Here is a 27,487-nt window from a genome sequence, read left to right on the forward strand (position 1 = left end):
GTGGCAAGTGGTTAAATATTCCACAGTAGAATACCTATAGGAGACTCAGACATGGAGGTACTTTTCAATACAATTCAAAATTATTACTGTACTCAGTTTTGATAGTATCCCTTTAAGAAATTGCGTTTGAAATCTCTCTCTTGTTAAATATTTTTATACAGAGAAGACAGTTTTATGATTGGCCATATGCTGTAGGTCTTTTTTGCCATTAAAGAGAGTATTAGACAGCATTGTCCTGTCGTCTTGGATCCTGGCCAATGGCTCAGTAAATTTATTAAGTGTGTCGGGATATAACACTTGACAAGAGACCACTTATGTCAGGGTTTATAGAGTAACATCTCTTTCTATGAAGTATAGTGCCCCTTTTGTCACACTGTTAATCTTGCCGGAAACCATATATAGAAGTGTTTTATTTTGCTGAAATATAGCCTCATGGATTTACAGATGGTACTTTTATGTTTAACTTGTTTTGACCACTGATATTGGGCATGTCTCTACTACTAAAACTGGAGTTAAATGCATTGAAACAAAATAACCAAGTAGTAGTAGCACTTACTCTATTACAATATATGCATGGATAGATTGACTCTCTACTGCAGTAAGTTGATCCCATTCTATATTAAGTGATGTAATATGTATAAATTCAGCAGAATCAAACCTATGTTTTTGAGAAGCTCTGTTTATGTAATTCTGTACACTTAGGTTGTAGCTCCTTGTCACACGCAACCGTGTTAGGTGATAATGTGCCAACTGATTTTTTATTTTTTTTTCAACATGGTAAAAATCCCAAAACAAAACGAGAGCTTGCCATTTATACAGTACATGTCATTATTGTAGGATTGCTGGGAAGAATGTACATTAATATACTGTATTCTTTTAAAAGTGTCTTTCCAGTGGCTGCTTGTAATATATGTGTAAGACTCTGAAATGGAAGCTCTAGAACTTCTTGTGTTTTCTAGCTTTCTATTGCCAAGATATTATTATTATTATTATTATTATTATTATTATTATTATAATACAGGTTTTATATAGAACCAACAGTTTGCGCAGCACTTTACAAAATGAAGGCAGGCATTACAGTTACAATACAACTTGGTACAAGAATAATCAGAAGGCTCTGCTTATTAGAGCTTACAATCTAAGAGGGCAGGGGAATTGATACAAAAGTTAATAACTGTGGGAGCTGAGCCGAGGGAGAAAGTAAAAACAGTGTATTATTTAGAAGCGGAACAGGCTCCTTTTTAGAGAGAAGAGTTTTCTGGTATTGTCTAAAGATGGATAGATTAGATAGTCTGACAGATTGGGGTAGGGAGTTCCAAATGATAGGAGAAGCTCAGGCGAAGTCCTTGAGGTGAGCATGGAAGCAGATTACAAGGGAGCTAGAGTGCAGGAGGTCTTTAGAGGAAAGAAGAGAATGGTTTGGTTGATATTTTGAGACTAGGTTAGTGATGTAGCTGGGGGCAGAGTTTTGTATGGCTTTCTAAGTTGTTGTTAGTACTCTTAATTTTATTTGTGGAGTGAGAAAAAGACAGTGGAGGGATAGGTGGCAGCAGGGTGAAACTGGCAGCGGCATTCATGATGGACTGAAGGGGGAATAGCCTATGTAAAGATATTCCAATAAAGAGGGAGTTTCAGTAGTCGGTGAGAGATGACCAGGGAGTGAATTAGAATCTTTTTGGGGTCATTGGTTAAAAAGGAGATCTGGAGATGCTGCGAAGGTTGAGGCGGCATGATTTGGACTGGGATTGGATGTGGGCCTCCTGACATGTGGGGACGGCTGATAGTTGTGCCATTGATCTTGATAGAGAAGTCAGGGGAAGGGGCACATGTGGGGAGGAAATATTATGAGCTTGGTTTTGGATAGATGGAGTTTGAGGAAGTGGTGTTGTGAAATCCAGTCAGGTATGTCTGTTAGTAAATCAGTGATACACGAGGAAACTGATGAGGTGAGCTGAGGGGTAAAGAAATAGATTTGGGTGTCATCGTAGAAGTGATATTGAAAGCCATGGGAAGCTATCAGCTGGCCCAGGGAGGACATGCCAATCGAGAATAGGAGAGATCCAAGGACAAGATATTAAAGTCATTTTAAAATGACGTTTGCGTAGGGGCTTGTTAACTTTGTAAATGCTTTGATGCATTTTTTAAGGTAACCAAAATACCTGTAGTTGTCAAACTGCATTGTTTTATATTGTGTATCTGTGTACACTTTAACCACTTCAGGACCGCCGTATTGCCATTGTACGTCAGCACAATGGCACAGGCAGGCAGAATCACGTACATCTACGTGATTGCCTTCCAGCGGGTGGGGGGTCCCATCGGACCCCCTCCCGCTGGATACGGCGGTCCGATTCGGTCCAGCAGCGATCCGTGATGAGGGGATGGCCGTTGGTTTTCGGCCACCCCCTCTGGATCGCTCCTGGCCAATGAGAAGCTTCCTCCCCTGTGTATTGTTTACACAGGAAGGAGGAAGTGATGTCATTCTCCTCGGGGCGGTCTTTTTGACCGGACTACGAGGAGAAGAGTAAAAGTAAGTCTGCACGAACACTACACTGACATGTAGGTACACACAGGCACACAAACCCCCCCCGATCCCCCCCCCGATCGCCCCCCGATCCCCCCCCCGCCCCCCCTCCCCCCCCAGTCACAGTGTCACTGATTGCATTGATCATTTCTTAACTGATCAATGCATTCAGTGTCAGTTGTGACAGTAAAAACTGTCAGGACAGTTAGTGTTAGGTCCAGGGTAGCCCCCTATCACCCCCCAATAAAGATTTAACCCCCTGATTGCCCCTAGAGTTAACCCTTTCACCCCCTTTTGCCAGTGTCACTAAGCGATCATTTTTCTGATCGCTGCATGTGTCGCTAGTGTCGCTAGGTAGCTAGTTATTTTTTTAGGTTCACCGCCAGGTTTTTATATCGCTAGGTACCCCGATATACTACCCAATAATGTTTTTAACCCCCTGATTGCCGCTAGTTAACCCTTTCACCCCCTTTTGCCAGTGTCACTAAGCGATCGTTTTTCTGATCGCTGCATTAGTGTCGCTACAGTCGCTAGGTAGCTAGTTATTTTTTTAGGTTCACCGCCAGGTTTTTATAGCGCTAGGTACCCCGATATACTACCCAATAATGTTTTTAACCCCCTGATTGCCGCTAGTTAACCCTTTCACCCCCTTTTGCCAGTGTCACTAAGCGATCATTTTTCTGATCGCTGCATGTGTCGCTAGGTAGCTAGTTATTTTTTTAGGTTCACCGCCAGGTTTTTATATCGCTAGGTACCCCGATATACTACCCAATAATGTTTTTAACCCCCTGATTGCCGCTAGTTAACCCTTTCACCCCCTTTTGCCAGTGTCACTAAGCGATCGTTTTTCTGATCGCTGCATTAGTGTCGCTACAGTCGCTAGGTAGCTAGTTATTTTTTTAGGTTCACCGCCAGGTTTTTATAGCGCTAGGTACCCCGATATACTACCCAATAATGGTTTTAACCCCCTGATTTCCGCTAGTTAACCCTTTCACCCCCTTTTGCCAGTGTCACTAAGCGATAATTTTTCTGAACGCTGCATCAGTGTCGCTAGTGTCGCTAGGTAGCTAGTTAACTAGGCTCCCAAAAAGTCCCCCACATGTGGTATCCCCGTACTCGGGAGAAGCAGCAGAATTTATTTTGGGGTGTAATTTGACTTCTGCACATAGCATGTGTGAGCAATATATCATTTAGTGACAACTTTGTGCAAAAAAAAAAAAGTTTGTAATATTCCCGCAACTTTTGGCAAAATATAAAATATTCCATGGACTCAACATGCCTCTCAGTAAATAGCTTGGGGTGTCTACTTTCCAAAATGGGGTCATTTGGGGGGGTTTTGTGCTATTTTGGCATTTTATGGCCTTCGAAACTGTGATAGGTAGTGAGGAGTTAAATCAAAAATTTGCACCCTTAGAAATCCTGAAGGTGGTGATTGGTTTTCGGGGTGCCGTGCGCGACTAGACTCCCAAAAAGTCCCACACATGTGGTATCCCCGTACTCGGGAGAAGCAGCAGAATGTATTTTGGGGTGTCATTTCACATATAACCATGGCATGTGTGAGCAATATATCATTTAGTGACAACTTTTTGTAAAAAAAAATTATTTTTTTTTTTTTTGTCATTATTCAATCCCTTAGGACAAAAAAAATAAATATTCAATGGGCTCAACATACCCATCAGCAATTTCCTTGGGGTGTCTACTTTCCAAAATGGGGTCATTTGGGGGGGATTTGTACTGCCCTGCCATTTTAGCACCTCAAGAAATGAGATCGGCAGTCATAAATTAAAAGCTGTGTAAATTCCAGAAAATGTACTCTAGTTTGTAGACGCTATAACTTTTGCGCAAACCAAAAAATATACGCTTATTGACATTTTTTTTACTAAAGACATGTGGCTGAATAAATTTTGCCCTCAATGTATGACTAAAATTTAGTTTATTCGATTTTTCTTATAACAAAAAGAAGAAAATATCTTTTTTTTTCAAAATTTTCGCTCTTTTTTCATTTATATCGCAAAAAAAAAAAATCGCAGAGGCAATCAAATACCATCAAAAGAAAGCTCTATTTGTGGGAAGAAAAGGACGCAAATTTCGTTTGGGTGCAATATTGCATGACCGCGCAATTACCAGTTAAAGCAGCGCAGTGCGAAATTGCAAAAAGACCTCTGGTCCTTAAGGTGTTTATTGGTCCGGAACTGAAGTGGTTAAAAGAGAAGAATGGCCAAAGCTTTTTTGGCAATACTTCTGTTGTGGTTCATAGGAGTACACTCATTTTGCCCTTCTGTGACCCAGGGTCAGATTATAGTGGGCTATTTGCCTGCTATCAGTTGATTGGGCAGAGGTTGCTCTAAGCTCTCGAAGGATCACAATTATATTGTTGGGATGCACCAGGCTGCCTGATTGACAGCTGGCTTTGACTCTCAGCCGTGCACTGAGAGGCGGATCCACAGGCTGCCCAATTGACAGCTATGTCTGGCTCTTAGCGCATGGCTGAGACTTGAAGCCAGCTAGGCATGCCTGCTTTCCTGCCTGGTTTGCCAGTGAGTGCTCGAGGAGAAGAGGAGAGCAAAGAGAGGGGACTAACAGTCACTGCTGTCTGCTCCAAGCAGACAGAGCTGGGTGGTCTGCGGTCATGTTATTGCTCAGCTCTTGGTCTTGGGGCCATCGTGGGACATCAATGTGATGCTGCAGCATAGAGATGAGTATGGATGTTTATTTCAAAGTCCATACTTACCTTTAAAGTTGGTAAATCGCTGGAGCCAGCATTTGTGTGAATGTTCACATAGATTGTAGGGATCTTCAAGAGGCCTGAACTGGGGAGCTATACAATGGTCAAAAAGTGAAGTGAGTTTGTAGATGTCCCTCCTGCCTGCAGTGCCTCATTATTGCTCCATTACATCATGCAGTAAATAATCAAATAGAACGCAATCCGCAAAGGCAAAATGGTTACACTTTTTTTTTTTGATGGCCAATGAAAATATGGCTATAAAGAAACTAAAAAAAAATACTTTTGAGGATATTTTTATGTTTAAGCTCCAACTAAAGTCAATAGTTCATAATTAATGCATAGATTTCATGTCAGCCCGCATAATGGACGACTTTTCAGTGTGACTGATTGTGATTTGTCCACTTGCAGAACAAGAAAATGTAAATCTTCATAAGACAAGAAAAATGTACACTGTGATTTAAATTACCAGTTCTACACAGTCAAATAATATTTGCCAACTTGATTGTGAAATGCACACAGCAGAATATCATCTAGCTTTCTAGATCAAAGTAAACCCAAACTGGCTAAACTGTCTTTTGGTATACTTGAGCTGATGTACTTTGGTCAGTAAGGTGTATAGAAGTGCGTTTGATCTTCTCCCAGTGGACTTGGAGGCAGCAAGGAATTATAAATTGATAAAGTCAAAAGAAGGCAATGGCTGTATGAACTTTTTACACTATTATTTTTCACCACGTTTCCTTGTAGTGATTGGTTTAGGCTGAACAAAATAGATTTTTCATGAAAAATAGAATCATTTGAAACAGAAACTTTAGTCAATATTTTCTTAATACCAACTGTTTTGGAATTTCCCTTGCTGATTTTACACCCTGTACTAGATGAAAGGAAAAGCTTCATTGTGATTCAGAATGTTTTCTTACCCTGTATATATTTTTGTAAAGGGATTTGTGTGTGTGTGTGTGTGTGTGTGTGTGTGTGTGTATGTGTGTGTGTATATATATATATATATATATATTATATATTAGAATATTTTATATATATATAATCTCCCAGTCTTAGTCCGTAGGGTTCAATATTGAGTTGGCCCACCCTTTGCAGCTATAACAGCTTCAACTCCTCTGGGAAGGCTGTGCACAAGGTTTGAGTGTGTCTATGGGAATGTTTGACCATTCTTCCAGAAGCACATTTGTGAGGTCAGACACTGATGTTGTACGAGAACGCCTGGCTCACAGTCTCCTCTCTAGTTCACATGCCAAGGATGTTCTATCAGGTTGAGGTCAGGACTCTGTGGAGGCCAGTCAAGTTCCTCAACCACAAACTTGCTCATCCATTTCTTTATGGACCTTTCTTTGTGCACTGGTGCGCTGTCATGTTGAAAGAGGAAGGGATCATCCCCAAACTGTTGGGAGCATGAAATTGTCCAAAATGTCTTGGTATGCTGACGCCTTAAGCTGGAACTAAGGGACCAAGCCCAACTCCTGAAAAAGAATGCCGCACCATAATCTCCACCAAATGATTTAGACCAGTGCAAAAGAAGTTCCATAAAGACATGAATGAGCGAGTTTGGGGTGGAGGAACTTGACTGGCCTGTAGAGAGTCCTAATCTCAACCTGATATAACACCTTTGGAATGAATTGGCACCTGTGAGCTAGGCCTTCTCATCCAACATTATTGCCTGATTTCACAAATGCACTTCTAGAAGAATGGTCAAGCATTCACATAGACACACTCCTAAATGATTTCTACCGTGCATGATACATTATTGTGAGCAGTAAGTTGACAATGTAATAATAAATTAATAAGGAACGCAACATACCTAGCATATATTCATTATTGTAGATACATTTTATACCGTCTACTAGACAACAGCTTGCTTTTAACCACTTCAATACTGGGCACTTAAACACCTTCCTGCCCAGACCAATTTTAAGCTTTCAGCGCTGTCGCACTTTGAATGACAATTGCGCGGTCATGCTATACTGTACCCAAATGAAATTTTTATCATTTTTTTCCCACAAATAGAGCTTTCTTTTGGTGGTATTTGATCACCTCTGCGGTTTTTATTTTTTGCTAAACAAATAAAAAAATACCGAAAATTTTGAAAAAAAAAAACTTTTTTTTGTTTCAGTTTCAAAACTTTGTAAATAAGTACATTTTCTCCTTCACTGATGGGCACTGATGGGGATACACTGATGGGCACTGATAAGGCGGCACTGATGGGCACCGATGAGGTGGCACCAATGAAGTGGCACTGATGAGGTGGCATTGATGGACACTATGTGGCACTGATAGGCGGCACTGATGGGTGGCACTGATGGGCGACATGGATGGGCACTGATAGGTGGCACACATTGGCACTGATAGCTGGCATGGATGGGCATTAATGGGCGGCATGGATGGGCATGGGTAGGCGGCACAGGTGGGCATGGGTAGGCGGCACAGGTGGGCATGGGTAGGCGGCACAGGTGGGCATGGATGGGCACTGATAGGCGGCACGGATGGGAACTGATAGGCAGCATTGTATTATAATATACTGTACTAATGGATGCCAATCATTGCCAAACAATGCATGCCAATCAGTGATGCCCATTGTGGGCACTGATTGGCATCCATTATGGGCACTGATTGGCATCCATTGTGGCACGGCTGATCATGTGGTAAAGAGTCTCCGTTGGAGACTCTTTACTGAGATTGTAGTTGCAGGGTGTCAGACTGACACCCCGCAACAACGATCGCCGCGATGCGCGCCCCCGGGGGCGCGCAGCGGCTCATAATCCTGAGGACGTCATATGACGGCCGATCAGGATTATGAAACCACTTTGCCGCCGTCAATTTGTAATAGGGCGAGCGGCAAGTGGTTAATATTTATGAAATGAAACAAATGGGTGTCCATAAAAGAAACGCTGTACATTAGTGGCCAATATGATATATACAGTGGAAATGAGGAATTTTATATGAGAAATCAGATGAATAGTTTTCCTTTTCATTGGTGTTTAGTAATATACAGTAGATGCTTCCTTACATTGGTGGTTAGTGAGCGATGATGTCCCTTACATTTGTTGTCAGTCAAAAGAATGCCGTTTTACAATGCTCAATGGTGGTCAAGGAACCCTTAGCAATCTCCAAATGGATCCCAGGGTACCAAGGAACCTTGGCTGAGAATGGCTGCTACAGACCGAGATGTCTCAACTAGAGCCCACTGCATTCTTCTGCCTGATTCAGAAAGAATTCTTAAACATATATTTTTTACCTTTTAAACCTCATAAATCAAATATTTTATGGTGTATTTTTTATTTTATTTTTGTTATGAATTGTCCTTTACTTTATACCAACAGTTCATGCCCTTTGTAATGCCAATTCTAATACCCTTGCATAAAAGGTCAGGTATCCATAGAATTTGGATCTAGCATTAATATAAGAAAAATCTAAAATGTAGGCAATGCTTTCTCTTTAATTGTATGTGTAAATTGTATATATAAATTAAAGTAAGTATTCATCTGACTATATTGTTACTGCAGTAACTTGCATTATATTACACGATTTGTAGAAAGGTTTATTCAGAAGAAGATTATTACTACAGGAAATTATAGGACTAATATTTTATATGAAGTAGAGATGTTTCTGACTTATTTTTACCTTTTAGATTCCTAGTAGGCACATGTTGCATGATGTATTTTACTTGTCTTTGGCTCAATAAAAAGAGCAGCTGTTATCTGGCTCTTAAAATGTTAAGGATTTTTGTATTATTAGCAAAGTAGATGATCCAGAGGGTATGTTTTTGATTTCTCTGTGTTCTCATCTTATGACTCACTAATACTACGTGGGGAATGGCTCTTGTATCATCTCAATGTAATTGTCTAAGTGTCCTTTAACCTTTTTAAGTTTGAACATTTTAGTTAGCTACAATGAGGGAAAAACGTATTTGATCCCCTGTTGATTTTGTTTGTTTGCCCACTGACAAAAAAATGGTCAGTCTATAATTTTAATGGTCAGTTTATTTAAACAGTAAAGGGCAGAATAACAACAAAAATATCCAGAAAAAATGCATTTAAAAAAAGTTATACATTGGTTTGCATTTTAATGAGTGAAATAAGTATTTAACCCCTATCAGTCAGCAAGATTTCTGACTCCCAGTCTTCTATACAGGTAATGATCTGAGTAATGACTCTTAAATGGAGTGCTCCTAACCTCAACTTGTTACTGTATAAAATACACCTTTCCACAGAAGCAATCAATCAGATTCCAATCTCTCCACCATGGCCAAGACCAAAGAGCTGTCCAAGGATGTCAGGGACAATATTGTAGACATATACAAGGCTGGAATGGGCTACAAGACCATCGCCAAGCAGCTTGGTGAGAGGATGACAACAGTTGGGCGATTATTCGCAAATGGAGGAAACACGACATAACTGTCAGTCTCCCTTGGTCTGGGGCTTCATGCAAGATCTCACCTCGTGGATTTTCAATGATCGTGAGAACTGTGAGGAATCAGCCCAGAACTACACGGTAGAATCTTGTCAATGACCTATAGGCAGTTGGAACCATAGTCACCAAGAAAACAATTGGTAACACACTACACCGTGAAGGACTAAAATGCTGCAGCGCCTCCAAGGTCCCCCTGCTCAAGAAAGCACATGTGCAGGCCTGTCTGAAGTTTGCTAATGAACATCTGAATCATTCAGAGAACTGTGTGAATGTGTTGTGATCAGATGAGACCAAATTTCTTTGGCATCAACTCAACTCGCCGTGTTTGGAGGAGGAGGAATGCTGCCTATGACTCCAAGAACACCATCCCCACACTGCTAAGGGGACAGGACAACTTCACTGAGTCAAAGGGACAATGGACAGGGCCATGTACTGTCAAATCTTGAGTGAGAACCTCTCTCAGCCAGGGCATTGGAAATGGGTCATGGATGGGTCTTCCAGCATAATGACCCAAAACACACAGCCAAGGCAACAAAGGAGTGGCTCAAGAAGAAGCACATTAAGGTCCTGGAGTGCCCTAGCCAGTCTCCAGATCTTAATCCTATAGAAAATATGTAAAGAGAGCTGAAGGTTTGAGTTACCAAACGTCAACCTCAAAACCCTAATGACTTGGAGAGGAGTGGGACAAAATCCCTCCTGATAGGTGTGCAAACCTGGTGGCCAACTACAAGAAACGCCTGACCTCTGTTACTGCAAACAAGGATTTTGCCACCAAGTTGAAATGCAAATAAATGTATAACTTTTTTGAAATGCGTTTTTCTGGATATTTTTGTTGTTGTTCTGTCTCTCACTGTTAAAATAAATCTACCATTAAAATTATAGACTGATCATTTCTTTGTCAGTGGGCAAAGGTACTAAATCAGCAGGGGATACTTTTTTCCTCACTGTTTTGACTGGTCCCATAATTTTTTTTTTATTATTATTATCAAAGCATACCTTCATATTCCTCCCTCCAGTATTTTGAAAGATAGATTATATATATATATATATATATATATATATATATATATATATATATATATATATATATATATATATATATAATAATTGTATTTATTTTCAAAATAGACCTCTCCTATTATGCAAACCATCTTGACTCATAAGCTGTGTTTGCTGTATTTGATGCTCTTAACCATTAAATGCTTCAAACATTTTTTAACCACTTGATGCCCACGCTATAGCCGAAAGACAGCTACAGCGCGGACTTGGATTGCCGGCAGGGCATACATGGACGTCCTCCTGTACTCTCGCACCCAGCTGATCACAGATTGTAGTAAAGCGCTGATCCCGACTCTTTACCACGTGATCAGCTGTCGGTCAATGACAGTTGATCACAGGATATAAACAGAAGCCGGTATCTGGCAGGAGAAAAAAATAAGCCGATTACCGACTTGCGTAAATGGGACATTTGTCCCACACAGTGACAACCACTGCTGCTAACCAGTGCCGTCTACCAGTGTCCATCAGTACTGCTAACCAGTGCCACCTATCAGTGCCCTTCAGTGCCACCTAGCAGTGCCCATAAATGCCACAATATTAGAGCAGCCTCATCATTGCCTCCTGATCAATGCCACCTATCATTGCTCATCAGTGCCCATCAGTGCAGCTTCATCAGCACACATCAATGAAGGCGAAAAATTACCTTTTTGCTAAATTTTATAACAAACTATGTAAACTTTTTTTTTTTCACTTTTTGTCTTTTTGTTTGTTTAGTAAAAAAAAAGAAAAAAACCTAGTGGTGATTAAATACAACCAAAAGAAATTTTGATTTGTGTGAAAACAATTCTAAAAATTTCCTATGGGTACTGTGTTGCATGACCGCACAATTATCATTCAAAGTGAGTGACACTGCTGAAAGCTGAAAACTGACCTGGGTAGTAAGCAGTGACCTATGTGCCCAGTAAGCATGTAGTTGAAAAGTTAAGTTAATTTCACTTTAACTGATGCCGGAATTAGTTTTTAAAAACATTTTTGGGGATATTTATTATAACAAAAAGAAAAAAAATAGTTTTCCCTTAACGTCTTTCAGGACAGCACCTGAGAGAGTGGCTCCTCCCACTTGTCAACAGGAAACCTCTTCCACCGAACTTTAAAAGTAGGCTTCCCACATGTTGCTAGTTTTTGTGTTCCCTCCAGGCAGGGAACACTTAGTGGGGAGTCAGGAACTCTTAGGTGCTGTCCTGAGAGGCCAGGCTTCCTGCTCCACCGTATTTTATTTTTTTTTTTGCTTTTTAACTCCGAGAGCTTGTTCCTACCATTCCACAGAGTGCTGCTGGATAGTCTCCTTTTCCCTCTTCAAAGTGCTCGGGGAGGGCCGGGACTGCTGCGGGCTCCACTCCTGGGTGGTGGTAAGGTGCAGGTGGACATCATTTTTTTTTCTTTTTCACCGCTTGCCTTCTCTAACGCCTGCCGCCATCTTGGGAATGGCAGTTGGTGACTGCATCCGCCGGAAGTGAGGTATCCGGAAGGGGTCGGCGTCCACAGAACAGTTGCACTGCCTCATTTCTGGCAGAATACGCACAGGCACCAGCAAGGCCCAGGTAATGGGCAGATGTGATGCTGCCCAATGCCCTATTTTCACTATGGAGTCCCCCCAGCCCCTCGGTGGCAAGGGCCTGTCTCTCATTGTGCACCTGTGGTGAGCCTTTTTTGTCTCCAGGAATATGGAATATTGAGTGAATCAAGGCCAAAGCCCATATTACAGCAGACTCACCAAAGCAAGAAATTCTGGATTCTTTCTTGACTTTGTCAGTTACTGTAGCCTTTATTTCAGATGCTTCAGCAGAATCCATTAGAATGACAGCAAGATTTGCAGCCCTAACTGACTCGGCCAGGAGGGAGCTGTGGCTAAAGACCTGGCCACTGCATGCAAAATAAGCTTTGTGGGTTGCCATTCTTGGGAGATTTACTATTTGGACCTGACTTGGATTCAGTCCTAGATAGGACAGCAGATAAAAATAAGTAATTTCCCGTTAAAAAGAAAAAACAACCAGTTAAGCATTTTTTTTCAATCTCAAAGGGCTCAAGAACAAAGAGAAGAAATTGGACATTGCAGAAGGGAAAGGGTAAAGGAAATGTCCTTTTCCATCGTCTTGCGTCAACTAACAAAATGCAATGACTTGTCACTGCCAGTGGGAGGAAGGCTTCAACATTCTGAACATGCTGTCCCAAGGTTACAAAGTAGAGTTTTCAGATCTTCCTCCAGAAAGATACTTTGTAACAAACCTACCAAGGGACTCAAAAAAGGCCCTAGTTATGAAGAACCTGTTAAAGGATCCGATGCATCAAAGGGTTGTGACACATGTATCTCCAGAGGAATGTTATCAGGGATTTTATTCTCACATATTTTTGATTTAAAAAAAGCCATCCGGAAGTTTGTTTGATTCTCAACTTGAAACCATTGAACAAGTTAGTCCTATACAAGAAGTTTTGTATGAACTCTATCTTCACAATCAGAAATATGCTAACCAAGGAATGCTTTATGGCATTGATCGACCTGAGAGATGCTTACCTAGTCCCAGAAATTCTTGAGGCTGGCTATCAATATGGGGAAGGAGGTGCTACATCTGCAATTCAGGGCGCTTCCTTTCAGCATTTCATCTGCTCCACTAGTCTTTACAGAGGTTATGCCGGAAGCCCTCGCCCCTCTTCGCCTTCAGGGGATTGCGGTAATCCCATATCTCGAGGACCTTCTCTTCTTTGCCCTGTACAGGGAGAAGTTGCAAAAAGATCTGGGCAAGGCCCACAGTCATTTGGAATCCCTGGGTTGGATAGTGAATATTCAGAATTCAAACTTCAAACTTCAATTCGACTCAGCAAGTACAATTTCAATTTTTTTATAAATTCTTTATTTTTCCATCTTTTCTTTCCATAGATTTCACATTACATTTCGTTATATACCTACAACTTCTTTAACAGCTATATCTTATAATATTTCAATCTATTCCTCAATTCCACGTCATCCTCCCCCATCCCTCACCCTTCTCTCCCAAAAAAAAAAAAAAAGAAGAAAAAGAAAAAAAAAAGGAATTTTCATAATAATAATAATTTTCTACCCAAAGAGAAATAAAAACAAGGTCCAGAATGTAGTAACTATACTACAAACTAATCGGGAGATGTCAATCAGGTTATGTCAGCCTTGGAAACTTTAACCTCGAATATGCCAGCCATCCAATGGGCAAGGCTACATTTCAGGCCACTCCAGAGGTTCCTTCTAAAGGTATGAAACCACAGAGACTCTAGACACATGTCCAGATTCTATCGAACAATGCCTCTACCATAGCATACCTGAACAAACAGGGAGGCACGAGAAGCAAAACTTTTCAGTTTCTGTCAGAGAAAATTCTGGAGTGGGCGGAAAACCATATACTGTCCTTATCTGCAGTCCATCTCAAAAGCACATTAAACAAAGTGGCAGGTTTTTGAGCAGGCAGAAGGTTCAGGAGGCAGAGTGGAGCCTGAATACAGAGCTTTTTGCATTGATCACCAGGACCTGAAGTGGTCCTGTTTGCATCAAGGCAAAACGCACAGCTCCCACAATTCTTTTCCCTTCAGAGACTATGGTTCTCAGGGGATAGACACCTTGGTGCACTCTTGGAATTTTCACCTGGGGTATGCCTTTCCCCCATTCCAGCTGATTCCACTGGTATTGAGAAAAATACAGAATGCAAGAGTGTCGCTAATTCTGATTACTCCATTCTGGCCAGAGAGAGCTTGGTTTTCCACCATTCTGCAAATGGCAGTCAAACCATTTTGACAGCTTCCTCTCAGACAGGATTTACTTCTACAAGGCCCAGTGTATCACCCGGATGTAGCCAGGTTAAGCCTCTCACTGCCTGGTATTCAAAGAGCAGATGCTAAGGAACAAAGGTTTCTCAGAACCTTTAATAACCACGTTACTTTCCAGTAGATAGAAGGTATCTAGAGCTATTTATGCCAAGGGGTGGAAGGTCTACGTTTCTTGGTTTCATTCAGAAAATTGAGCTGTGAAAGACATGGTCTCAATATTAGAATTCTTACAAAAGGGTGCAGACAAGGGTCTTGCAGTCAGCACTCTGAGGCCGCGTACACACGGGCGGAGGACTGTTCGCCCAACTTTGTCCGCTGAACAGTGTTTGGGCGGACAGTCCGCTCGTGTGTGGGCTTTCAGCGGACAGTTTCAGCGGACAGTTTGACGAACAAGGTTTTTCGGAAATTCCGTAAAACTGTCCGCTGAAACCTTGTTTCAGCGAACAGTCCGCTCGTGTGTAGGCTTGTTCGTCAAACAAAGTTGCGCGCATGCTCAGAAAGGATTTTCACGCCGAAAGTTATAATGCAGTGTATAGGACGTCGTATTTTTCGTCCCGTCGTACGTGGCGTTCACGTCATCGCGCACGGTTTCAGCAAACTGTTCGTTCGTCGTGTGTGGCCATGTCCGTCCATGCTAATTTTGAGCGGACTGTTTGCCGAAACAGTCCGCCCGTGTGTACGCGGCCTTACAGTGCAAGTGGGGATTTTTCTTGAGAGATCAATTTCTTCAGAAACTTTGGTCGCAAGATTTTTCAAGGCACTTGCCAGTTCCAGACCAGCTCCGGCTAAGCAGCATTTTCCCAAATGGGATCTCTCAGTGGTTCTGCAAGCCCTCACAAAGGAACCGTTTGAACCACAACACGCAGTCTCCCTAAAGAATTTGACGTTCAGAACTGTGTTTTTTTTTTTTTTTTTTAATACTATTTATTTTTAGACTGCAAAATTACAATCCGGGTAACAAGACAATGGGGCTGATTTACTAAGATGAATGCGCCAGATAAATTAAGTGAGCGTATGAACAGTCCATTCACACAGGGGCAGCGCGACTTTGGGAGGCAACTTGGACATGACTTGAGTGTGAATCACAGCGTGACTTGGGGCGACTTACAACATGACTTTAAGTCACCCCCAGGCCAGGTGACTTTAATAAAAAAATAAAAATAAAACAGCATGGGTTCCCCTCCAAGAGCATACCAGAACCATCAGGTCTGGTATGGATATTAAGGGGAACCCCACGCAAAAAAAAATGGCGTGGGGGTCCCCCTCAAAATCTATACCAGGCCCTTCGGGTCTGGCATGGATATTAAGGGGAAACCTGCGCCAAAAAAAATGGCGTGGGGGTCCCCCTCAAAATCCATACCAGGCCCTTATGCGAGCACGCAACCTGGCAGGCTGCAGGAAAAGAGGGGGGACGAGAGAGTGCCCCCCCCCTCCTGAACAGTACCAGACCACATGCCCTCAACATTGGGAGGGTGCTTTGGGGTCCCCCATGTTGATGAGGACAAGGGCCTCATCCCCACAACCCTGGCCGGTGGTTGTGGGGGTCTGCGGGTGGGGAGCTTATCAGAACCTGTAACCCCCTTTAACAAGGGGACCCCCAGATCCCCGCCTGCCCACCTGTGTGAAATGGTAAAGGGGTACAAAAGTGCCCTTACCATTCCACCAAAAAAGTGACAAAAGTGTTAAAAATGACAAGAGACAGTTTTTGACAATTCCTTTATTAAAGTCTTTTTCTTTCATCTTCTTTCTTCTGGGCTTCTTCCTTCTTTCCTTCACCCTTCGGTTTCTTCCTCCATCTTCTTATTTCTCTGATCCTCTTCTTGTTGATCTGGTGTTCTCGTCCGGCATCTTCCTCCACGGCGTCTCTTCTTCCTTGTTTCGTTCTCGGGCCTCTCCGCGTAATGGGAGGCTCCCGCTGTGTGATGCTTCACTTCTTCGACAGTTCTTATATAATGGAGGGTGGGGCCACCTGGTGACCCCGCCCCTCTGACACACGGTTCTGTTCTATAAGTGTCGGAAGAAGAGAAGCTTCACACGGCGGGAGCCTCCAATTGCACGGAGTGGCTGAGGAGGAAGAAGAGACGCCGTGGAGGAAGATGCCGGATGAGAACACCTGAGCAAGAAGTTTTTTTTTTTGGCACAGGGTTCCCCTTAATTCCATACCAGACCTGAAGGGCCTGGTATGGAATTTCGAGGGATCCCCACGCATTTCTTGTTCTTATTTTATTTTTTTTCTCAATGATAACATGACCTGTGTGCAAATAGCCTTAAAAAAAAACTATAGAAGTGAACCAGCGCAAAAAAAAAGTCAAGTTGAGAGGTGCGCCTGTGCAACTTATGCAAATGAATCTACGCGGCTTGACATTTACTAAGATTTTGCCGGCGCAGTGAACCAGAGCACTTGAACGTGCGCAAATGCTGCTTGCGCATGCGCAGTGCATAAATTGACCTAGCGCAGTTCCAAGTGTATTTGCAGGTGCAGCAAGCTTGCTCAGAGAAAGTTACTTTTCCGTTCTATTTTGGGCATATTTGTTACTTGGACAGTTATATCTATACTTCCTCACATCACCCACATCACCCCCATAATATTGGCACTTCCAGCTTCTTTTAATTCTGAGTTGAAGAATGTGTGCACCACGTCTATAGCGGCACACAGATCGTGGCTGCCCGTGCGCTGGCATGCTAATTGTAAATGGGGAATTGTGCTGTGTTATAGGCGCAAATGCTTTGTGAATATGAAAACGACCGTTGCGCATCGGCGAGCGCCACAACTCATGGTGCAAACTTTTTGTAAATAAGCCCCAATGTGTACATAGCTTTGCATTACATCATAGAATATAGTAGCATATTATTATTTCCTGTCCCTATTCTCGCCCCAATTCTATACCCCCTATCCAACCCCCCAACACCTCCCCTATCTCTACACCACTTAATTTACACCCTTTTAACACCAGATTATACCTATATCTATATTGGCTTTGCTACTATAGCATTAAAAAGCATTAATAAAAAAATTATTAAGAAAAAGACAGAGAGAAAGAACAAACAAAAAAATTAACTAGGGGAATGTCACAAGGTAAAATTGTGGAACCCTACCAACTTATAGGGGCAGCCCCATTTTATCGAACCAGGGCCTCCACATCCTCTTGAACTTGCTATGATTGCCTTGTTTAATAAAAAACACTCGCTCGTTCCCTATTGTTGAATTGGCAATCGCAAGCCAGTTGTCTATACAGTTGAATATACATCTTAATGCTGATTCCACAATGTCTTTCGAAGCGCTGCACCCCTCTATTAAGCCCAGGAGACAGGTCTTTACCGTCGTTTCTAGTGCAGTCTTGAAGGTTTTATTAATCTCGCCTACGATCTCTGTCCAATATCTAAATATCTTTGGGCATTTCCAAAACGTATATGAATAAAATCTCCAGGTGCCCCGCACCTGGGACACTGGTTGTTTTCCCGCTATCCCAGTTTGAACATTTTCTTGGGAGTATAGTATACTCTATGAAAAGAAATAGGTGTGATACCTTCTGTGCCTTTTTGCCAAAAGTAGCGACGTTTCAGAACTGGTCACAAGAGGTCATCCTGCCAACCCTTCAGGAGAAAAGGAAGGTCAGTTTCACAACCTGGATGTGAAATTAACTCTTACATTACTTGGAAGTAACAAAAGTTTTCAGGTCCTCGGACTCGTTATTTGCTCTTTTTTTTTTTTGGAAACAAAAAATGCCACCAAGCATCGAAGAAGTCAGTTGCCAGAGGGCTTAAATTAGCTATTTTGGTAGCCTACTCTAAGATGGGTTTATCTCCCCTGCTGGGAATTAGAGTTCATTCTACAAGGGCTCAAGCCACTACATGGGCAGAAAAAGCTGATGCCATCCCAGATCAAATTTGTAAGGCGGCTATGTGGTCAAGTTGCTTAACGTTAGTCCGTCATTACAGACTGGATCTTGTGTCAGCAGGTGATCAGGTTTTGGCAGAAAGGTCCTGCAGGCTGTGGTCCCTCCCCTAGGAAGCAAGTTTATTTTATCCTCTCAGGTGCTGTCCTGAAAGACGTTAAGGGAAAATTCAAGTTAGACTTACCGGTAACTTGTTTTCCAGGAGTCTTTCAGGACAGCAACAACCCGTCCTATTTTTTTTGTATGCTGTGACTAACCATATTGTGACTGTGTTTCAGCTTGGGGCCGGAGGTTCTCTACTATTACTGGCAACATGTGGGAAGGAGTCTCCTTTTAAAGTTCAGTAGAAGAGGTGTTTCCATTGGCAAGTGGGAGGAGCTACTCTCTCAGGTGTTGTCCTGAAAGACTCCTGGAAAACAAGTTACTGTTAAGTCTAACTTGAATTTCTTTTTCAAAATTGTTGCTCTTCTTTTTTTTTTTTTTTTTAACAGTACAAAAAATTAAAACCTCAGAGGTTATCAAATACCACCAAAAGAAAGCTCTATTTGTGGGGGGAAAAAGGATGCAAATTTTATTTGGGTACAGCTTTGCATAACCATGCAATTGTCAGTGCCAAATTGTAAAAAGTGCTTTGGTCAGAAAGGGGGTAAAATCTTCCAGGGCTGAAGTGGTTAAGTAAGTTTAAGATTTTGTGTTGGCCCGCATTTATAGCTGTCTTGAGCCGCATGCTGGACACCTCTGCTTTAAAGCGGAGGTCCACCCTAAAATGGACCTCCGCTCATCGGAATCCCCCCCCCTCCGGCGCCACAATTGGCACCTTTCAGGGGGGAGGGGGGTGCAGTTACCTGGATAATCCAGGTAACTGCACCCACTTCTGGGATAGCTGTCTGCGGAAAGGGGCGTAGATTACGCCCCTTTCCGCAACTGCCTGCCCCTTTGCGCAAGTGCCCCGCTGCCTGCTGGGAAACACACAGTTCCCAGAGGCAGCGGGGACCGTCCGGATTGCGCCGAGCGGCTCGCGCATGCGCAGTAGGGAACCGGGAAATGAAGCTGAAAGGCTCCATTTCCTGATTCCCATACCCAAGATGGCGGCGGCAGCACCCGAGTGTCGATCTAGAGATCGGCTTCGGGTGCCAACATCGCGGGCGCGCTGGACAGGTAAGTGTCACCATTTTAAAAGTCAGCAGCTGCAGTATTTGTAGCTGCTGACTTAAAAAAAAAAAAAAAAACGCGGAGTCCCGGCAGGCTCCCGCTTTAAAGAAACCTGTTCTGAAGGAATGATGGGTCTTCAATTGCTGACTTCCTTCTGAACCTGCAAATTGCCAGACTAGCTCCGATTTCAGTTTTCTCTGGGTCATTTATACCAAAAATGCTTGTTAATTTGAGAAAGCAGAACTCACATTTTTGCTTCATTTGAATCAGAAAGTGGCTTGTCCTGCATGGAAGTCAGGCAGATATCCGCTTCAAAAATGGGTCATCATTTACAACTACATACTGCTTGAATGCAGGTTTCCATTGTGCACAAATCAATTTTAGTCGAAAGAGTGACCGTGGAAATAAAATGTAAAAGTAAAATTCTTTCTGTATGGGTTCACCCGATCTGTACAGAAGGTCATAGACTGATATAGGAGAAAACAAGGATCTGTGCTGTGTTCATGTTGTGTCTGGTATTCTGCTTTCGGTAGTAATAACTAAGACATGCCAACTAGAAATAATTCTCTAGTGATGTCACTTGGAATTCTCAACTATATGGCGGCACAAGGACACTCACCTAACCATTTACTTACTGAATTCATAAATATGTTTCTGTTCATGTTTTACAAATTGTTATCAGAAGTGGTGGATTTTGAAAACCAACCCAGATTTAAATATTGAAATACATTTTTAATTATTCTACTTAAAATGATCTTGTATACGAATAATGTTTGTAATGTAGATGTTTTTTCATCATGTTAGGAAATATGTTGGTAGTACAAGGGAGTTTTATTTAGGAAGTAGGTTCATTTTGGGCTTAATTAGAAGCAGAGTACTAAGCATAGACACACTGTATGTTTCCCTTACAAAGCAAGTTTAAGTACACGTTAAATCATATAGCTTTATTTTGAATTCACAGAAAAATCTACTATACAATAGTATACTAAATAATGTATCATAGTATATAATCCATTGTAATAAGATTCAACAAGGGGTTTTCACATTGCCTAATGAACTGCACACAGTGTTTGGTTATATTATTTTGTGTCCTGCAAGCCTGTTCTCGTGCTCCAGTTTGTTGTGTAAAGCTACAGTGGTACTAGAGAGGATGAATTCTTCACTGACTGTATATGTATAAGTTCTGTCCTAGTTAATGCAATTGATTACTAGAATGTTGATCATACTATCTAAAACTTCAATATGAGTTTAATTACAAACCTAATTTCTCATCTTCTATGATTGTAGGAAGGTTATGCAGTTATCGTGCTGAATCCAAATGAAAATTATATTGAAGTGGAAAAGAGTAAACAATTGTCACAGCAGCAGTCTCCAGATAGCTCAGATGAGCCCGCTGAGAAAAGGGAGAGGAGAGAGAGGATTCCAAAAGACAACAAGAAAAAGCGGGACTTCTATGAAAAATATCGAAACCCTCAGAAAGAGAAGGAGACTCTGCAGTTGTACATACGGGTGAGTGAATGCAGCCATTGCAGACCTTCTTAATATTTTACAGTTCGTAGCCTATTCTATCAGTTTCTGCAAAAGTAGCAATGCTGCCCCATGGATTGTATAACGTTGCTCTGCAGAGTAAAGATCTGAAAACCCAGATGTTAGTAGAACAGAATATTATGTTGCTTTTGAAGACACTTAAAGTTGTGTTCATAAGTTTACATACCCTGGCAGAATTTATGATTTCTTGGCCATTTTTTGAGAATATGAATGATAACACAAAAACTTTTCTTTAACTCATGTTTAGTGTTTGGCTGGAGGCATTTATTATCAATCAACTGTATTTACTCTTTTTAAATCATAATGGCAATAGAAACTACCCAAATTACCCTGATAGGTTTACACACCCCAGTTCTTAATACCGTGTATTGCCCCCTTTAACATCAATGACAGCTTGAAGTATTTTGTGGTATTTGTGGATGAGGCTCTTTATCTTCTCAGATAGTAAAGCTGCCCATTCCTCTTGGAAAAAAGCCTCCAGTTCCTGTAAATTCTTGGTCTCTCTTGCATGAACTGCACATTTGGGATCTCCCCAGGGTGGCTCAATGATATTTAGGTCAGGAGACTGAGATGGCCACTCCAAAACCTTCACTTTATTCTGCTTTACCCAATGACAGGTCAACTTGGCATTATGTTTTGGATCATTATCATGTTGGAATGTGCAAGTACGTCCCATGTGCAGCTTCCTGGCTGTTGAATGCAAATGTTCCTCCAGTATTTTTGATAACATACTGCATTCATCTTACCAACAATTTTGACCAAATTTCCTGTGCCTTTGTAGCTCGCACATCCTCAAAACATCAGCGATCACCAGGGTATGTAAACTTTTGATCAGGGTCATTTGGATAGTTTCTGTTGCCATTATGAAAAATGTTTTGTGGTGTTAATCATATTCTCTGAAAAATGGCCAAGAAATCATAAATTCTGCCAGGGTATGTAAACTTATAAGCAAAACTGTATTTATTATAATAGCTTTAACTTTAGAAAATTATAAATATTAGAGTTACACGATTCTGGATAAAATGAGATTCACAATTTTTTCGCTTACAATAAGGTTCACGATTCTCGCAGCGTAACATCATTTTTCACATTATACAGAAAAATCGCGCTAACTTTAAGGTTTCCTTTTTTTTTTTAATTCTTTGAGGTTTTTTTTATCCCAAAAAATGAAGTTTGAAAGACCGCTGCGCAAATACAGTGCGACATAAAATATTGCAACAACCACCATTTTATTCTCTAGGATCTCTGCAAAAAAAAAAATATATATATATATATATATATATATATATATATATATATATATATATATATATATATATATATATATATATATATTTGGGGGTTCCAAATAATTTTCTAGCAAAAAATACAAAAAATACTGATTTTAACTTGTAAGCAACAAGTATCAGAGAAAGGTTTAGGCTTTAAGTGGTTAAAATTACCTAATTTACAGACCAAAGTTCATCCTTTTTGATCTAAAAAGAGCCAAGTGATGCATCTTTTCTATCTCTCAGCGCTGGCTAGGGCGCATAGCAGCATTTAAGATGCTAGTACGCCCTAAAATACAATCCCCACCATAATTCCATAATTTTTTTTTAAAAGAATTGACACTATACTTTAAAAAAAAATCATTTGGCAAGGAAAGGTCCCCAAAATTCTATTCCGGATGTTACAAAACTAAACATGAAGGAGGGGTGGGCCTCACGGTGTTAGGACAATACCATACTGTAACAATAGTGGATCAACTCCACTCTTGGTTTGATCGAACTTCTGATAAACTCTGGGTGGAGCTTGAAAAAGCCTCTACTACGTCTCGGGATCTACCATCATTACTACTTGCCTCTAGAACTGGCCTTCTGACACATGCTAAACATCCCAGCAATTAGGGCCTCGGTAAACTCTTGGAACCTGATTCATCAGAAACAAACCAACAAACAAGATCAGCTTAGGATTAAAGCCCCGACTCCAGTCTTAGAATATCTGATCCCGTCTCTTAAAGTGCTCCCTTGGCTCTCCTGGGGGATATCCTTCATTGCAGACCAAAATACTACACATCCGACTTACAACCACTATGAAACCTTACAAGTCAGGCACAATGAGACAATGATATAACATTTATAGCTGTAAATGGAGAGATATGGCAGGAACTCCATAATAGGCCATATAGAAAGGGAGGTATATCTAGGAGCTATGCTAAATTACAGACCAAGGAAACGTATACTAAAACAGCCCATATGCTTGCATGAGAGAATGATCTTGGAGTATCATTTAGTATTAGAGACTGGAAACAGGCTAGACAAACAACATTTGGAGCAATCAAATGTGTCAACCATTGGGACTGAAAATGGTTAACAGAAGATATCTAGTCCCCCTTAGGTTATCCAGGATCTTTCCCTCGACAGATCCTAAGTGCTGGAGAAGTTGCAGAGAAGTGGGATCAATGTTCCACATATTTTGGGCATGCAAACGCTTACGTCGTTTCTGGAATGGAATATTTCGCCTAAACTCGAAGGTTACGGGCCTTCTTCTCTCCCCACAAGCAGAAATGGCCCTCCTCCACCAAAAGATAGGGAATGTTCCCAAACAATTTGGCCCATTAATAATTCAGATTCTTACTGCAGCTCGTATCACCATAGTATCCCTGTGGAAATCCAACAAAGCTCCGAATGTTTCGGATATGATTAAGAGTACAGAACTCTGCTCAATACGAAAAAAATGTGGCCTATAGTCAGGAAGCTAACCAAAAATTTAATGATAACTGGAACTGTTGGTTAGGTGAGTTCCCGCTAACGGATATTTAGCTTAACACATGCAGGAGAATGTGACTCTTGTCACAAGATGCATGCAGAGTGGAGTGGTGGCACTGTGTAGTTATCAGCGTTTGTTTCATTCAGTTTGTAATTGCATTTCAAAAATAACTGAACAATAGTGAACTAAATAGCTGTACTGCATTAACGCTGGACATATGGTAGATCTGAACGTTTCGGAGAAGTTACAATAATATTGAACTACTTTGCATCCATCCATGTTAAAGGATAAACGCACTATCATACCCGGAAACATGCTCAACCACTCGTAGGCGGGAGGGTTAGCGTTGGGCCGGGCACCAGGGCACAGCTAGTTCCCCATGGGGGTACAGGGTGCGTGGTGGCGGCGGCGCCATCCCCAAATAAGTGCCAAGCCATTAAGGGTAGCATGATTTATATTATGGATGTACCTATGCAGCTACTTTTTTTTTGTCTACCTGTTCTATTACATTCTGTAACAACTTGCAGTTGCTGTTATGTGGATGTTCAACAACTTTCTGTGTAAGTTTGAAAATAAAATAAAAACGAATGGGAAAAAAAAATTGTAACGAAAGTGATTTTTCGTCACCGCCATCTTGCTACACCCCGCACTTGTCAACAGGAACGAAGCAGTGAGAAGGTGGCAAGCGGACATCTTGTTACACCCACCGGAGTCTTGCATTTCACACTTCTTTTTAACAGTAAATGACGCTTATATGGTGAAATACAGTATTTAGAAATCTGACGGACTGTTTAGATGTTGAATTTTAAAAGCAACGGCAAGCCTGCTGATCTCACAGGTTTGCAAATCTGAGAGAACACTGTTGCTTTTATAATTGAACATGTAAACAGTCTGACAGATTTCTAAATACTGTATTTCACCATATTGGCTCCGTTTAAGTGTGACATGCAAGACTCCGGTGGGTGTAACAAGCGGTCCACTTGCTGCTGTCTCACTGAAGTGTTACTGTGGAGGAGTTTGGGGTGTAGCAAGATGGCCTTGATTGGAATGTCACTTCTGTTACAATTTCTGACGGGTCGCCTAATCTGACGAAACACAGTTTATGTTTTGTTTTTGTTTTTTAACCGCTCTTAGCAAAGAGTGGCTCTGCATTAAGATGGTGAGGTGGGTTGAATCGAGATTGTGATTTTTTTTTTTTTATGATTAATCGTGCAGCGCTAATAAATATGTACCACTGCAGCTTGCATAAAGCACTTATAATTGAACAACTTAAGGACTGGAAGATTTTGCCTCCTTAATGACGAGGCCATTTTTTGCGATACGGCACTGCATCACTTTGAATGACAATTGCGCGGTCATGTGACATTGTACCCAAACAAAATTTTTCTTTGATGGTATTTGATCACCTCTGTGGTTTTTATTTTTTGCGCTATAAACAAACTAAGAGCGACAATTCTGAAAAAAATACTTTTTTTTTTTTAACTTTTTGCTTCAATACATATAAAAAAAATATATATATAAAAAAAACACATTTATTCATCAATTTAGACCAATATATATTCTTCTACATATTTTTGGTTAAAAAAAATCCCAATAGGCGTATGTTGATTGGTTTGCACAAAAGTTATCTCATCTACAAACTACGGGATAGATTTAGGGACTTTATTTCTTGTTTTTACTAGTAATGACGGCGATCTGCAATTTTTAGCGGGACTGCGACATTGGGGTGGACAATTCTGACCCCAAATGACACTTTTTGCATACCAGTGATATTATTACTTTGATCAGTGCTAAAAATATATGCGCTAATCAATGTAAAAATTACACTGACAGGGAAGAGGTTAACACTAGGGGGCGATCATAGGGTTAAGGGTGTTCCCTGGGTGTATTCTAACTATAGGGGGGAAGGGCTGCCAGGGACATGACAGAGATCACTGTTCCCAATCACTGGGAACAGTAGATCTCTGCCATGTCTCCAGTCAGAACGGGGATCTACTTGTTTACACTGGCAGATCCTCGTTCTGCCTCTGTACTAGGCGATCGCTGGTGAAAATATTGTCCGCCGCACTGGCGGGTGCGTTCCCGCAGCGGGAGTGAGAGCGCACCTGCCTGCAACTGCACATGCATGAGAATCATCGTACAGCTACGGCAGTACACGCAGGAGAGCCGACCTGCTGCTGTATAACGACGGCGGCTGGTCAGCAAGTGGTAATGGACCTACTGGTCACATGAATCCTGTATCATTATACTGTAAACATTCACACTATGAGTAGGCAAAATACTCAGGTTTTTCTACATTGTCTGTTTTTTTTTTCTTTTTTTAATTTTAAAATACATTTTGAACATTTATATTCTGTTGTCTCATATTTAGTCAGCATGTGATTCTGTAGTATACTTTTCACATCATTGGCATGATTAGAAAAAAGCCATTGCTTACAGCATTAAAATAAGAATTCACAGTAACTTCTCCTCTCTTATCTGAAGGCTGAGTTCAGTGTCAAAAACGGACAACAGAGCTGCAAAGCTAGTTGCCCTGCTATCACAGGGCGCTCTGGGAAACCTTTGTCGTATAGAAAATGTTTCTTTGTAAAACATAGCCAGTTTTTCGTGCAATCTGTGTAACAGCAAAAACATTTGAAAAGAGCGCAACTAAAATCAAATTGAAACTATCAGTTTTACTATATACTACCAATAAACTGGAATATGTTTATCCTTCGCTGATATTAGAGTTATATCACAATGTGCTGCTCTAGTTCTTGAAATGTATTTGGCCCTTTGGCCCCTGCCTATGCTATATGGGAATGTCTTAAAATAAAACTTCACCCTTGTTAAAATAAATATTATAGCAAATATAATTGCTAAATAAGCCATGTTATAATTTAATGTTATGAAAAGCTGGCTTTCAGACTGCAAAAGGTTTAACCACTTCCTGCCAATAGGCTATATTTGTATATATGTGTGTGTATGTATTTGTGTGTGTGTGTTTATATATATATATATATATATATATATATATATATATATATATATATATATATATATATATATATATATAATTTCCTCAGTGTTGATATAATAAATTATTTACAAAAATGTGTAATGTCTGCCCTCATGTTGTAAAGCGCTGCGCAAACTGTTGGCACTATATAAAACCTGTATAATAATATATATATACAGTTGTGCTCATAAGTTTACATACCTTGGTGATTTTGGCCTGATAATATGCACACAAGTTGACACAAAAGGGTTTGAATGGCTATTAAAGGTAACCATCCTCACCTGTGATCTGTTTGCTTGTAATTATTGTGTGTGAGTGTGTATAAAAGGTCAATGAGTTTCTGGACTCCTGACAGACCCTTGCATCTTTCATCCAGTGCTGCACTGACATTTCTGCGGGAAAAGTTAGTTGAACTGTATAAATCAGAAAAGGGGTATAAAAAGATATGCAAGGAATTGAGAATGCCAATCAGCAGTGTTAAAACTCTAATCAAGAAGTGGAAAACGAGGGGTTCTGTTGAAACCAAAGCACGGTCAAGCAGACCAACTAAAATTTCAGCCACAACTGCCAGGAAAATTGTTTGGGATGCAAAGGAAAACCCACTAATAACTTCAGAAGAAATACAGGAC

General features: G+C 41.1%; 1 protein-coding gene across 3 annotated transcripts in view; it reads left to right on the top strand.

Annotated features, from left to right (window-relative positions):
• ARB2A (ARB2 cotranscriptional regulator A) overlaps positions 1 to 27,487 on the top strand; it is a 793,098-nt gene that overhangs the window by 326,859 nt on the left and 438,752 nt on the right. For all 3 annotated transcript variants that reach the window (XM_077462393.1, XM_077462395.1, XM_077462394.1), the window contains one exon: positions 20,852 to 21,073. In XM_077462393.1, the coding sequence (XP_077318519.1) occupies positions 20,852 to 21,073 (222 nt within the window). The remainder of the gene's footprint in view (positions 1 to 20,851; positions 21,074 to 27,487) is intronic.

Source organism: Lithobates pipiens, unplaced genomic scaffold (genome assembly GCF_037356315.1).
Source record: "Lithobates pipiens isolate NorthernLeopardFrog02 unplaced genomic scaffold, aLitPip1_a1.2 Scaffold_3, whole genome shotgun sequence".
Lineage (NCBI taxonomy): Eukaryota > Metazoa > Chordata > Amphibia > Anura > Ranidae > Lithobates > Lithobates pipiens.